This window comes from Phyllobates terribilis, unplaced genomic scaffold (genome assembly GCF_046119375.1).
Source record: "Phyllobates terribilis strain yellow unplaced genomic scaffold, ASM4611937v1 Scaffold_70__1_contigs__length_7381418, whole genome shotgun sequence".
In the NCBI taxonomy this organism is placed as follows: Eukaryota; Metazoa; Chordata; class Amphibia; order Anura; family Dendrobatidae; genus Phyllobates; species Phyllobates terribilis.
This window is the reverse complement of record NW_027362830.1, coordinates 336740-352421: the sequence shown is the minus strand read 5'-3', so window position 1 is coordinate 352421 and position 15682 is coordinate 336740. Positions and strand designations below refer to the sequence as shown.

At 41.6% G+C, this 15682-nt stretch overlaps 1 protein-coding gene across 3 annotated transcripts in view; it reads left to right on the top strand.

Moving 5' to 3' along the window:
- LOC141194397 (acidic phospholipase A2 5-like) overlaps window positions 1-15682 on the top strand; it is a 63419-nt gene that overhangs the window by 657 nt on the left and 47080 nt on the right. The window contains exons 3-4 of one of the 3 annotated variants that reach the window (XM_073662300.1): window positions 2609-2709; window positions 3365-3889. In XM_073662300.1, the coding sequence (XP_073518401.1) occupies window positions 2609-2709; window positions 3365-3585 (322 nt within the window). In that variant the 3' untranslated portion in view covers window positions 3586-3889. The other 2 variants (XM_073662302.1, XM_073662301.1) reach the window with 2 other exon arrangements.

The following is a 15682-nucleotide window of genomic DNA, read 5'->3' as shown; positions in this document are numbered from 1 at the left end:
CTACATTATCTGTACTCAGAGAGTTATCACTGTGTTATCTGTGGTGTTACATAGGACTGCAGGTGACATCTACTACATTATCTGTACTCAGAGAGTTATCACTGTGTTATCTGTGGTGTTACATAGGACTGCAGGTGACATCTACTGCATTATCTGTACTCAGAGAGTCATCACTGTGTTATCTGTGGTGTTACATAGGACTGCAGGTGATATCTACTATGTTATCTGTACTCAGAGAGTTATCACTGTGTTATCTGTGGTGCTACATAGGACTGCAAGTGACATCTACTACATTATCTGTACTCAGAGAGTTATCACTGTGTTATCTGTGGTGTTACACAGGACTGCAGGTGACATCTACTACATTATCTGTACTCAGAGAGTTATCACTGTGTTATCTGTGGTGTTACATAGGACTGCAGGTGACATCTACTACATTATCTGTACTCAGAGAGTTATCACTGTGTTATCTGTGGTGTTACATAGGACTGCAGGTGACATCTACTACATTATCTGTACTCAGAGAGTCATCACTGTGTTATCTGTGGTGTTACATAGGACTGCAGGTGACATCTACTACATTATCTGTACTCAGAGAGTGATCACTGTTTTATCTGTGGTGTTACATAGGACTGCAGATGACATCTACTACATTATCTGTACACTGTGTTATCTGTGGTGTTACATAGGACTGCAGGTGACATCTACTACATTATCTGTACTCAAGCAGTTATAACTATGTTATCTGTGGTGATACATAGGACTGCAGGTGACATCTACTACATTATCTGTACTCAGAGAGTTATCACTGTGTTATCTGTGGTGTTACATAGGACTGCAGGTGACATCTACTACATTATCTGTACTCAGAGAGTTATCGCTGAGTTATCTGTGGTTTTACATAGGACTGCAGGTGACATCTGCTACATTATCTGTACTCACAGAGTTATCACTGTGCTATCTGTGGTGTTACATAGGACTGCAGGTGACATCTAAAATATTATCTGTACTCAGAGAGTTATCACTGTGTTATCTGTGGTTTTACATAGGACTGCAGGTGACATCTACTACATTATCTGTACTCAGAGAGTTATCACTGTGTTATCTGTGGTGCTACATAGGACTGCATGTGACATCTACTACATTATCTGTACTCAGAGAGTTATCACTGTGTTATCTGTGGTGTTACATAGGACTGCAGGTGACATCTACTATATTATGTGTACTCAGAGAGTTATCACTGAGTTATCTGTGGTTTTACATAGGACTGCAGGTGACATCTGCTACATTATCTGTACTCACAGAGTTATCACTGTGCTATCTGTGTTGTTACATGGGACTGCAGGTGACATCTACAATATTATCTGTACTCAGAGAGTTATCACTGAGTTATCTGTGGTTTTACATTGGACTGCAGGTGACATCTACTGCATTATCTGTACTCAGAGAGTTATCCCTGTGTTATCTGTGGTGTTACATAGGACTGCAGGTGACATCAACTATATTATCTGTACTCAGAGAGTTATCACTGTGTTATCTGTGGTGTTACATAGGACTGCAGGTGACATCTACTACATTATCTGTACTCAGAGAGTTATCACTGTGTTATCTGTGGTGTTACATAGGACTGCAGGTGACATCTACTACATTATCTGTACACTGTGTTATCTGTGGTATTACATAGGACTGCAGGTGACATCTACTACATTATCTGTACTCAGAGAGTTATCACGGTGTTATCTGTGGTGTTACATAGGACTGCAGGTGACATCTACTACATTATCTGTACTTAGAGAGTTATCACTGTGTTATCTGTGGTGTTACATAGGACTGTAGGTGACATCTACTGCATTATCTGTACTCAGAGAGTTATCACTGTGTTATCTGTGGTGTTACATAGGACTGCAGGTGACATCTACTGCATTATCTGTACTCAGAGAGTTATCACTGTGTTATCTGTGGTGTTACATAGGACTGCATGTGACATCTACTACATTATCTGTACTCAGAGAGTTATCACTGTGTTATCTGTGGTGTTACATAGGACTGCAGGTGACATCTACTACATTATCTGTACTCAGGGAGTTATCACTGTGTTATCTGTGGTGTTACATAGAACTGCAGGTGACATCTACTACATTATCTGTACTCAGAGAGTTATCACTGTGTTATCTGTGGTGTTACATAGGACTGCAGGTGACATCTACTAGATTACTTAGAGAGTTATTAAACTCTATAATAGCCCCCACGTTTTGCAAGTCCCCCAAGAGTAGTTCCTATAAAGTATGAGTGCCCTCACACACCATTTCAGGGACCCCCACAATTGCCCCCGCAGTGTATGAGGGTCCCCCATTGTTTATGTTATCCCACAAGCTTCTATTATATAGAAAACATCAGATATTCACTTAATACAGGATCCGGATGAGTCCGCTGACAAGGTCCGGACAGGCCAACGTGCAGTCATCGCGCTGACGCACACACAAGAGTTAATAGTAAGGGTCTTCTCCTACAGACCACCAGGATTTTTTTCTTTTTTGCCTGCAGGGTCCAGGTGGGATTGAACACATTATAGTTTCGCCCCGGTGACATTACTCTCTTGCTCCCTCAGGTGCTGCGGTATACGACGATGCTGCTATAACGATATTATTTTCTGTTTCAATGGATATCAGAAATACACTTACACTTACAGCAACGGGACCATCACTTGTGGTAAGTGCTCCGTTCTCTTTGGGGTCAGGATACAAGGTGACATTGTGAGATACGAGTGTAACAAACCCTCAGCTGTGATTACAATTTTTTTAGATAGAGATAAAAGTGTTCTAGATCACTCACTTCATTCAGAGACATTAAACTTGTATAGGAGTTTTAGGTATAACGGCCCTGATTCACCAAAACTGATGTTTTCATTTCCAGTCATGATCCCGGGTGCGCTGGAGTAAGACGCTCCGTAGAAGCGTAGAGGTCATAGTGAATCTGGTGCATCGTTCAGCTGCCGGGCACCACGGACAGAACTGTGCTGTAGTCACGGATCAGAGTTTATTTCTATATTACTTTATGCCATTTTCCTGCTATATATTATAATGAATTTGTCAGGTCGTGCAAACTGTTTGACTAATCGGTTTAAAGCCTATTAGAAAGATACAGAAGTATTGGATTCAGAATCGGCAGCCATTAAACTTTATTTACTCCACGAGAAGTCGCTTTATCACGGCTGAGGTATTTTATGAAACTTCTTTCATTCTTTTCACATAAACTGGAAATTTGTTGTCCGCACCATTCACTATTAAATCAGATTACAGCTCCTTTGTCTCATCTCTCAGGCGCGGATCCTTCATAATGATAAATGTTTCTGTTACTCCCGCAGATTGGAATAGGTACATAGGAGTATGTGCCTCACGAATATGTGAGTGCGACTGGAAAGCCATGATGTGTCTAATGGACACCAAGAATTCAGAAGACAACACAAAATATGGAGAAAAGTGTTATAGCAAACTTGAACCATGCGGTGATGATGATGATGATGAATCATTATTTAAGAAGTTGTTGTTAGAAACTTATAAAGCTTTATTGCCTAAGTTCTCATAAGAACTTTACACTGTATTCCGTCAATTAAGTCGATTAGTGAGCTGCACTCACTATTCTGCTGGTGCAGTCACTGTGTACATACATTACATTACTGATCCTGAGTTACCTCCTGTATTATACTCCAGAGCTGCACTCACTATTCTGCTGGTGCAGTCACTGTGTACATACATTACATTACTGATCCGGAGTTACATCCTGTATTATACTCCAGAGCTGCACTCACTATTCTGCTGGTGCAGTCACTGTATAAATACATTACATTACTGATCCTGTACCAAGAAAATAAATCCACAATTAATATAAATACTTGGGTCGTTTTCTTCTGAAGTTTGTGCTGTATTTAACCTGTTTATAATCACTATTCTGCAGGTGCAGTCACTGTGTACATACATTACATTACTGATCCTGAGTTACCTCCTGTATTATACTCCAGAGCTGCACTCACTATTCTGCTGGTGCACTCACTGTGTACATACATTACATTACTGATCCTGAGTTACATCCTGTATTATACTCCAGAGCTGCACTCACTATTCTGCTGGTGCAGTCACTGTGTACACACATTACATTACTGATCCTGAGTTACATCCTGTATTATACTCCAGAGCTGCACTCACTATTCTGCTGGTGCAGTCACTGTGTACATACATTACATTACTGATCCTGAGTTACATCCTGTATTATACTCCAGAGCTGCACTCACTATTCTGCAGGTGCAGTCACTGTGTACATACATTACATTACTGATCCTGAGTTACCTCCTGTATTATACTCCAGAGCTGCACTCACTATTCTGCTGGTGCACTCACTGTGTACATACATTACATTACTGATCCTGAGTTACATCCTGTATTATACTCCAGAGCTGCACTCACTATTCTGCTGGTGCACTCACTGTGTACATACATTACATTACTGATCCTGAGTTACATCCTGTATTATTCTCCAGAGCTGCACTCACTATTCTGCAGGTGCAGTCACTGTGTACATACATTACATTACTGATCCTGAGTTACCTACTGTATTATACTCCAGAGCTGCACTCACTATTCTGCTGGTGCACTCACTGTGTACATACATTACATTACTGATCCTGAGTTACCTCCTGTATTATACTCCAGAGCTGCACTTACTATTCTGCTGGTGCAATCACTGTGTACATGCATTACATTACTGATCCTGAGTTACATCCTGTATTATACTCCAGAGCTGCACTCACTATTCTGCTGGTGCAGTCACTGTGTACATACATTACATTACTGATCATGAGTTACCTCCTGTATTATACTCCAGAGCTGCACTCACTATTCTGCTGGTGCAGTCACTGTGTACATACATTACATTACTGATCCTGAGTTACCTCCTGTATTATACTCCAGAGCTGCACTCACTATTCTGCTGCTGCAGTCACTGTGTACATACATTACATTACTGATCCTGAGTTACATCCTGTATTATACTCCAGAGCTGCACTCACTATTCTGCTGGTGCAGTCACTGTGTACATACATTACATTACTGATCATGAGTTACCTCCTGTATTATACTCCAGAGCTGCACTCACTATTCTGCTGGTGCACTCACTGTGTACATACATTACATTACTGATCCTGTACTGATTCTGAGTTACATCCTGTATTATACTCCAGAGCTGCACTCACTATTCTGCTGGTGCAGTCACTGTGTACATACATTACATTACTGATCCTGAGTTACGTCCTGTATTATACTCCAGAGCTGCACTCACTATTCTGCTGGTGCAGTCACTGTGTACATACATTACATTACTGATCATGAGTTACCTCCTGTATTATACTCCAGAGCTGCACTCACTATTCTGCAGGTGCAGTCACTGTGTACATACATTACATTACTGATCCTGAGTTACATCCTGTATTATTCTCCAGAGCTGCACTCACTATTCTGCAGGTGCAGTCACTGTGTACATACATTACATTACTGATCCTGAGTTACCTCCTGTATTATACTCCAGAGCTGCACTCACTATTCTGCTGGTGCACTCACTGGGTACATACATTACATTACTGATCCTGAGTTACATCCTGTATTATACTCCAGAGCTGCACTCACTATTCTGCTGGTGCACTCACTGTGTACATACATTACATTACTGATGATGAGTTACATCCTGTATTATTCTCCAGAGCTGCACTCACTATTCTGCAGGTGCAGTCACTGTGTACATACATTACATTACTGATCCTGAGTTACCTCCTGTATTATACTCCAGAGCTGCACTCACTATTCTGCTGGTGCAGTCACTGTGTACATACATTACATTACTGATCATGAGTTACATCCTGTATTATTCTCCAGAGCTGCACTCACTATTCTGCAGGTGCAGTCACTGTGTACATACATTACCTTACTGATCCTGAGTTACATCCTGTATTATTCTCCAGAGCTGCACTCATTATTCTGCTGGTGCAGTCTCTGTGTACATACATTACATTACTGATCCTGAGTTACCTCCTGTATTATACTCCAGAGCTGCACTCACTATTCTGCTGGTGCACTCACTGTGTACATACATTACATTACTGATCCTGAGTTACATCCTGTATTATACTCCAGAGCTGCACTCACTATTCTGCTGGTGCACTCACTGTGTACATACATTACATTACTGATCCTGAGTTACATCCTGTATTATTCTCCAGAGCTGCACTAACTATTCTGCAGGTGCAGTCACTGTGTACATACATTACATTACTGATCCTGAGTTACCTCCTGTATTATACTCCAGAGCTGCACTCACTATTCTGCTGGTGCACTCACTGTGTACATACATTACATTACTGATCCTGAGTTACATCCTGTATTATACTCCAGAGCTGCACTCACTATTCTGCTGGTGCAGTCACTGTGTACACACATTACATTACTGATCCTGAGTTACATCCTGTATTATACTCCAGAGCTGCACTCACTATTCTGCTGGTGCAGTCACTGTGTACATACATTACATTACTGATCCTGAGTTACATTCTGTATTATTCTCCAGAGCTGCACTCACTATTCTGCAGGTGCAGTCACTGTGTACATACATTACATTACTGATCCTGAATTACCTCCTGTATTATACTCCAGAGCTGCACTCACTATTCTGCTGGTGCAGTCACTGTGTACATACATTACATTACTGATCCTGAGTTACCTCCTGTATTATTCTCCAGAGCTGCACTCACTATTCTGCAGGTGCAGTCACTGTGTACATACATTACATTACTGATCCTGAGTTACCTCCTGTATTATACTCCAGAGCTGCACTCACTATTCTGCTGGTGCACTCACTGTGTACATACATTACATTACTGATCCTGAGTTACATCCTGTATTATACTCCAGAGCTGCACTCACTATTCTGCTGGTGCACTCACTGTGTGCATACATTACATTACTGATCCTGAGTTACATCCTGTATTATTCTCCAGAGCTGCACTCACTATTCTGCAGGTGCAGTCACTGTGTACATACATTATATTACTGATCCTGAGTTACCTCCTGTATTATACTCCAGAGCTGCACTCACTATTCTGCTGGTGCACTCACTGTGTACATACATTACATTACTGATCCTGAGTTACATCCTGTATTATACTCCAGAGCTGCACTCACTATTCTGCTGGTGCACTCACTGTGTACATACATTACATTACTGATCCTGAGTTACATCCTGTATTATTCCCCAGAGCTGCACTCACTATTCTGCAGGTGCAGTCACTGTGTACATACATTACATTACTGATCCTGAGTTACCTCCTGTGTTATACTCCAGAGCTGCACTCACTATTCTGCTGGTGCAGTCACTGTGTACATACATTACATTACTGATCCTGAGTTACCTCCTGTATTATACTCCAGAGCTGCACTCACTATTCTTCTAGTGCAGTCACTGTGTACATACATTACATTACGGATCCTGAGTTACATCCTGCATTATACTCCAGAGCTGCACTCACTATTCTGCAGGTGCAGTCACTGTCTACATACATTACATTACTGATCCTGAGTTACATCCTGTATTATACTTCAGAGCTGCAGTAACTATTCTGCTGGTGCAGTCACTGTGTACATACATTACATTACTGATCCTGAGTTACATTCTGTATTATACTCCAGAGCTGCAGTCACTATTCTGCAGGTGCAGTCACTGTGCACATACATTACATTACGGATCCTGAGTTACATCCTGCATTATACTCCAGAGCTGCACTCACTATTCTGCAGGTGCAGTCACTGTCTACATACATTACATTACTGATCCTGAGTTACATTCTGTATTATACTCCAGAGCTGCAGTCACTATTCTGCAGGTGCAGTCACTGTCTACATACATTACATTACTGATCCTGAGTTACATCCTGTATTATACTCCAGAGCTGCACTCACTATTCTGCAGGTGCAGTCACTGTGTACATACATTACATTACTGATCCTGAGTTACCTCCTGTATTATACTCCAGAGCTGCACTCACTATTCTGCTGGTGCAGTCACTGTGTATATACATTACATTACTGATCATGAGTTACCTCCTGTATTATACTCCAGAGCTGCACTCACTATTCTGCTGGTGCGCTCACTGTGTACATACATTACATTACTGATCCTGTACTGATTCTGAGTTACGTCCTGTATTATACTCCAGAGCTGCACTCACTATTCTGCTGGTGCACTCACTTTGTACATACATTACATTACTGATCCTGAGTTACCTCCTGTATTATACTCCAGAGCTGCACTCACTATTCTGCTGGTGCAATCACTGTGTACATACATTACATTACTGATCCTGAGTTACATCCTGTATTATTCTCCAGAGCTGCACTCACTATTCTGCAGGTGCAGTCACTGTGTACATACATTACATTACTGATCCTGAGTTACCTCCTGTATTATACTCCAGAGCTGCACTCACTATTCTGCTGGTGCACTCACTGTGTACATACATTACATTACTGATCCTGAGTTACATCCTGTATTATACTCCAGAGCTGCACTCACTATTCTGCTGGTGCACTCACTGTGTACATACATTACATTACTGATCCTGAGTTACATCCTGTATTATTCTCCAGAGCTGCACTAACTATTCTGCTGGTGCAATCACTGTGTACATACATTACATTACTGATCCTGAGTTACGTACTGTATTATACTCCAGAGCTGCACTCACTATTCTGCTGGTGCAGTCACTGTGTATATACATTACATTACTGATCATGAGTTACCTCCTGTATTATACTCCAGAGCTGCACTCACTATTCTGCAGGTGCAGTCACTGTGTACATACATTACATTACTGATCCTGAGTTACATCCTGTATTATTCTCCAGAGCTGCACTCACTATTCTGCAGGTGCAGTCACTGTGTACATACATTACATTACTGATCCTGAGTTACTTCCTGTATTATACTCCAGAGCTGCACTCACTATTCTGCTGGTGCACTCACTGTGTACATACATTACATTACTGATCCTGAGTTACATCCTGTATTATACTCCAGAGCTGCACTCACTATTCTGCTGGTGCACTCACTGTGTACATACATTACATTACTGATCCTGAGTTACATCCTGTATTATTCTCCAGAGCTGCACTCACTATTCTGCAGGTGCAGTCACTGTGTACATACATTACATTACTGATCCTGAGTTACCTCCTGTATTATACTCCAGAGCTGCACTCACTATTTTGCTGGTGCAGTCACTGTGTACATACATTACATTACTGATCATGAGTTACATCCTGTATTATTCTCCAGAGCTGCACTCACTATTCTGCAGGTGCAGTCACTGTGTACATACATTACATTACTGATCCTGAGTTACATCCTGTATTATTCTCCAGAGCTGCACTCACTATTCTGCAGGTGCAGTCACTGTGTACATACATTACATTACCGATCCTGAGTTACCTCCTGTATTATACTCCAGAGCTGCATTCCCTATTCTGCTGGTGCACTCACTGTGTACATACATTACATTACTGATCCTGAGTTACATCCTGTATTATTCTCCAGAGCTGCACTCATTATTCTGCTGGTGCAGTCTCTGTGTACATACATTACATTACTGATCCTGAGTTACCTCCTGTATTATACTCCAGAGCTGCACTCACTATTCTGCTGGTGCACTCACTGTGTACATACATTACATTACTGATCCTGAGTTACATCCTGTATTATACTCCAGAGCTGCACTCACTATTCTGCTGGTGCACTCACTGTGTACATACATTACATTACTGATCCTGAGTTACATCCTGTATTATTCTCCAGAGCTGCACTAACTATTCTGCAGGTGCAGTCACTGTGTACATACATTACATTACTGATCCTGAGTTACCTCCTGTATTATACTCCAGAGCTGCACTCACTATTCTGCTGGTGCACTCACTGTGTACATACATTACATTACTGATCCTGAGTTACATCCTGTATTATACTCCAGAGCTGCACTCACTATTCTGCTGGTGCAGTCACTGTGTACACACATTACATTACTGATCCTGAGTTACATCCTGTATTATACTCCAGAGCTGCACTCACTATTCTGCTGGTGCAGTCACTGTGTACATACATTACATTACTGATCCTGAGTTACATTCTGTATTATTCTCCAGAGCTGCACTCACTATTCTGCAGGTGCAGTCACTGTGTACATACATTACATTACTGATCCTGAATTACCTCCTGTATTATACTCCAGAGCTGCACTCACTATTCTGCTGGTGCAGTCACTGTGTACATACATTACATTACTGATCCTGAGTTACCTCCTGTATTATTCTCCAGAGCTGCACTCACTATTCTGCAGGTGCAGTCACTGTGTACATACATTACATTACTGATCCTGAGTTACCTCCTGTATTATACTCCAGAGCTGCACTCACTATTCTGCTGGTGCACTCACTGTGTACATACATTACATTACTGATCCTGAGTTACATCCTGTATTATACTCCAGAGCTGCACTCACTATTCTGCTGGTGCACTCACTGTGTGCATACATTACATTACTGATCCTGAGTTACATCCTGTATTATTCTCCAGAGCTGCACTCACTATTCTGCAGGTGCAGTCACTGTGTACATACATTATATTACTGATCCTGAGTTACCTCCTGTATTATACTCCAGAGCTGCACTCACTATTCTGCTGGTGCACTCACTGTGTACATACATTACATTACTGATCCTGAGTTACATCCTGTATTATACTCCAGAGCTGCACTCACTATTCTGCTGGTGCACTCACTGTGTACATACATTACATTACTGATCCTGAGTTACATCCTGTATTATTCCCCAGAGCTGCACTCACTATTCTGCAGGTGCAGTCACTGTGTACATACATTACATTACTGATCCTGAGTTACCTCCTGTGTTATACTCCAGAGCTGCACTCACTATTCTGCTGGTGCAGTCACTGTGTACATACATTACATTACTGATCCTGAGTTACCTCCTGTATTATACTCCAGAGCTGCACTCACTATTCTTCTAGTGCAGTCACTGTGTACATACATTACATTACGGATCCTGAGTTACATCCTGCATTATACTCCAGAGCTGCACTCACTATTCTGCAGGTGCAGTCACTGTCTACATACATTACATTACTGATCCTGAGTTACATCCTGTATTATACTTCAGAGCTGCAGTAACTATTCTGCTGGTGCAGTCACTGTGTACATACATTACATTACTGATCCTGAGTTACAGTCTGTATTATACTCCAGAGCTGCAGTCACTATTCTGCAGGTGCAGTCACTGTGCACATACATTACATTACGGATCCTGAGTTACATCCTGCATTATACTCCAGAGCTGCACTCACTATTCTGCAGGTGCAGTCACTGTCTACATACATTACATTACTGATCCTGAGTTACATTCTGTATTATACTCCAGAGCTGCAGTCACTATTCTGCAGGTGCAGTCACTGTCTACATACATTACATTACTGATCCTGAGTTACATCCTGTATTATACTCCAGAGCTGCACTCACTATTCTGCAGGTGCAGTCACTGTGTACATACATTACATTACTGATCCTGAGTTACCTCCTGTATTATACTCCAGAGCTGCACTCACTATTCTGCTGGTGCAGTCACTGTGTATATACATTACATTACTGATCATGAGTTACCTCCTGTATTATACTCCAGAGCTGCACTCACTATTCTGCTGGTGCGCTCACTGTGTACATACATTACATTACTGATCCTGTACTGATTCTGAGTTACGTCCTGTATTATACTCCAGAGCTGCACTCACTATTCTGCTGGTGCACTCACTTTGTACATACATTACATTACTGATCCTGAGTTACCTCCTGTATTATACTCCAGAGCTGCACTCACTATTCTGCTGGTGCAATCACTGTGTACATACATTACATTACTGATCCTGAGTTACATCCTGTATTATTCTCCAGAGCTGCACTCACTATTCTGCAGGTGCAGTCACTGTGTACATACATTACATTACTGATCCTGAGTTACCTCCTGTATTATACTCCAGAGCTGCACTCACTATTCTGCTGGTGCACTCACTGTGTACATACATTACATTACTGATCCTGAGTTACATCCTGTATTATACTCCAGAGCTGCACTCACTATTCTGCTGGTGCACTCACTGTGTACATACATTACATTACTGATCCTGAGTTACATCCTGTATTATTCTCCAGAGCTGCACTAACTATTCTGCTGGTGCAATCACTGTGTACATACATTACATTACTGATCCTGAGTTACGTACTGTATTATACTCCAGAGCTGCACTCACTATTCTGCTGGTGCAGTCACTGTGTATATACATTACATTACTGATCATGAGTTACCTCCTGTATTATACTCCAGAGCTGCACTCACTATTCTGCAGGTGCAGTCACTGTGTACATACATTACATTACTGATCCTGAGTTACATCCTGTATTATTCTCCAGAGCTGCACTCACTATTCTGCAGGTGCAGTCACTGTGTACATACATTACATTACTGATCCTGAGTTACTTCCTGTATTATACTCCAGAGCTGCACTCACTATTCTGCTGGTGCACTCACTGTGTACATACATTACATTACTGATCCTGAGTTACATCCTGTATTATACTCCAGAGCTGCACTCACTATTCTGCTGGTGCACTCACTGTGTACATACATTACATTACTGATCCTGAGTTACATCCTGTATTATTCTCCAGAGCTGCACTCACTATTCTGCAGGTGCAGTCACTGTGTACATACATTACATTACTGATCCTGAGTTACCTCCTGTATTATACTCCAGAGCTGCACTCACTATTTTGCTGGTGCAGTCACTGTGTACATACATTACATTACTGATCATGAGTTACATCCTGTATTATTCTCCAGAGCTGCACTCACTATTCTGCAGGTGCAGTCACTGTGTACATACATTACATTACTGATCCTGAGTTACATCCTGTATTATTCTCCAGAGCTGCACTCACTATTCTGCAGGTGCAGTCACTGTGTACATACATTACATTACCGATCCTGAGTTACCTCCTGTATTATACTCCAGAGCTGCATTCCCTATTCTGCTGGTGCACTCACTGTGTACATACATTACATTACTGATCCTGAGTTACATCCTGTATTATACTCCAGAGCTGCACTCACTATTCTGCTGGTGCACTCACTGTGTACATACATTACATTACTGATCCTGAGTTACATCCTGTATTATTCTCCAGAGCTGCACTCACTATTCTGCAGGTGCAGTCACTGTGTACATACATTACATTACTGATCCTGAGTTACCTCCTGTATTATACTCCAGAGCTGCACTCACTATTCTGCTGGTGCACTCACTGTGTACATACATTACATTACTGATCCTGAGTTACATCCTGTATTATACTCCAGAGCTGCACTCACTATTCTGCTGGTGCAGTCACTGTGTACACACATTACATTACTGATCCTGAGTTACATCCTGTATTATACTCCAGAGCTGCACTCACTATTCTGCTGGTGCAGTCACTGTGTACATACATTACATTACTGATCCTGAGTTACATTCTGTATTATTCTCCAGAGCTGCACTCACTATTCTGCAGGTGCAGTCACTGTGTACATACATTACATTACTGATCCTGAGTTACCTCCTGTATTATACTCCAGAGCTGCACTCACTATTCTGCTGGTGCACTCACTGTGTACATACATTACATTACTGATCCTGAGTTACATCCTGTATTATACTCCAGAGCTGCACTCACTATTCTGCTGGTGCACTCACTGTGTACATACATTACATTACTGATCCTGAGTTACATCCTGTATTATTCTCCAGAGCTGCACTCACTATTCTACAGGTGCACTCACTGTCTACATACATTACATTACTGATACTGAGTTACATCCTGTATTATACTCCAGAGCTGCAGTCACTATTCTGCTGGTGCAGTCACTGTGTACATACATTACATTACTGATCCTGAGTTACATTCTGTATTATACTCCAGAGCTGCAGTCACTATTCTGCAGGTGCAGTCACTGTCTACATATATTACATTACTGATCCTGAGTTACATTCTGTATTATACTCCAGTGCTGCAGTCACTATTCTGCAGGTGCAGTCACTGTGTACATACATTACATAACTGATCCTGAGTTACCTCCTGTATTATACTCCAGAGCTGCACTCACTCTTCTGCTGGTGCAGTCACTGTGTACATACATTACATTACTGATCATGAGTTACCTCCTGTATTATACTCCAGAGCTGCACTCACTATTCTGCTGGTGCGCTCACTGTGTACATACATTACATTACTGATCCTGTACTGATTCTGAGTTACGTCCTGTATTATACTCCAGAGCTGCACTCACTATTCTGCTGGTGCACTCACTGTGTACATACATTACATTACTGATCCTGAGTTACCTCCTGTATTATACTCCAGAGCTGCACTCACTATACTGCTGGTGCAGTCACTGTGTACATACATTACATTACTGATCCTGAGTTACCTCCTGTATTATACTCCAGAGCTGCACTCACTATTCTGCTGGTGCAATCACTGTGTACATGCATTACATTACTGATCCTGAGTTACATCCTGTATTACACTCCAGAGCTGCACTCACTATTCTGCTGGTGCAGTCACTGTGTACATACATTACATTACTGATCATGAGTTACCTCCTGTATTATACTCCAGAGCTGCACTCACTATTCTGCTGGTGCAATCACTGTGTACATGCATTACATTACTGATCCTGAGTTACATCCTGTATTACACTCCAGAGCTGCACTCACTATTCTGCTGGTGCAGTCACTGTGTACACACATTACATTACTGATCCTGAGTTACATCCTGTATTATACTCCAGAGCTGCACTCACTATTCTGCTGGTGCAGTCACTGTGTACATACATTACATTACTGATCCTGAGTTACATTCTGTATTATTCTCCAGAGCTGCACTCACTATTCTGCAGGTGCAGTCACTGTGTACATACATTACATTACTGATCCTGAGTTACCTCCTGTATTATACTCCAGAGCTGCACTCACTATTCTGCTGGTGCACTCACTGTGTACATACATTACATTACTGATCCTGAGTTACATCCTGTATTATACTCCAGAGCTGCACTCACTATTCTGCTGGTGCACTCACTGTGTACATACATTACATTACTGATCCTGAGTTACATCCTGTATTATTCTCCAGAGCTGCACTCACTATTCTACAGGTGCACTCACTGTCTACATACATTACATTACTGATACTGAGTTACATCCTGTATTATACTCCAGAGCTGCAGTCACTATTCTGCTGGTGCAGTCACTGTGTACATACATTACATTACTGATCCTGAGTTACATTCTGTATTATACTCCAGAGCTGCAGTCACTATTCTGCAGGTGCAGTCACTGTCTACATATATTACATTACTGATCCTGAGTTACATTCTGTATTATACTCCAGTGCTGCAGTCACTATTCTGCAGGTGCAGTCACTGTGTACATACATTACATAACTGATCCTGAGTTACCTCCTGTATTATACTCCAGAGCTGCACTC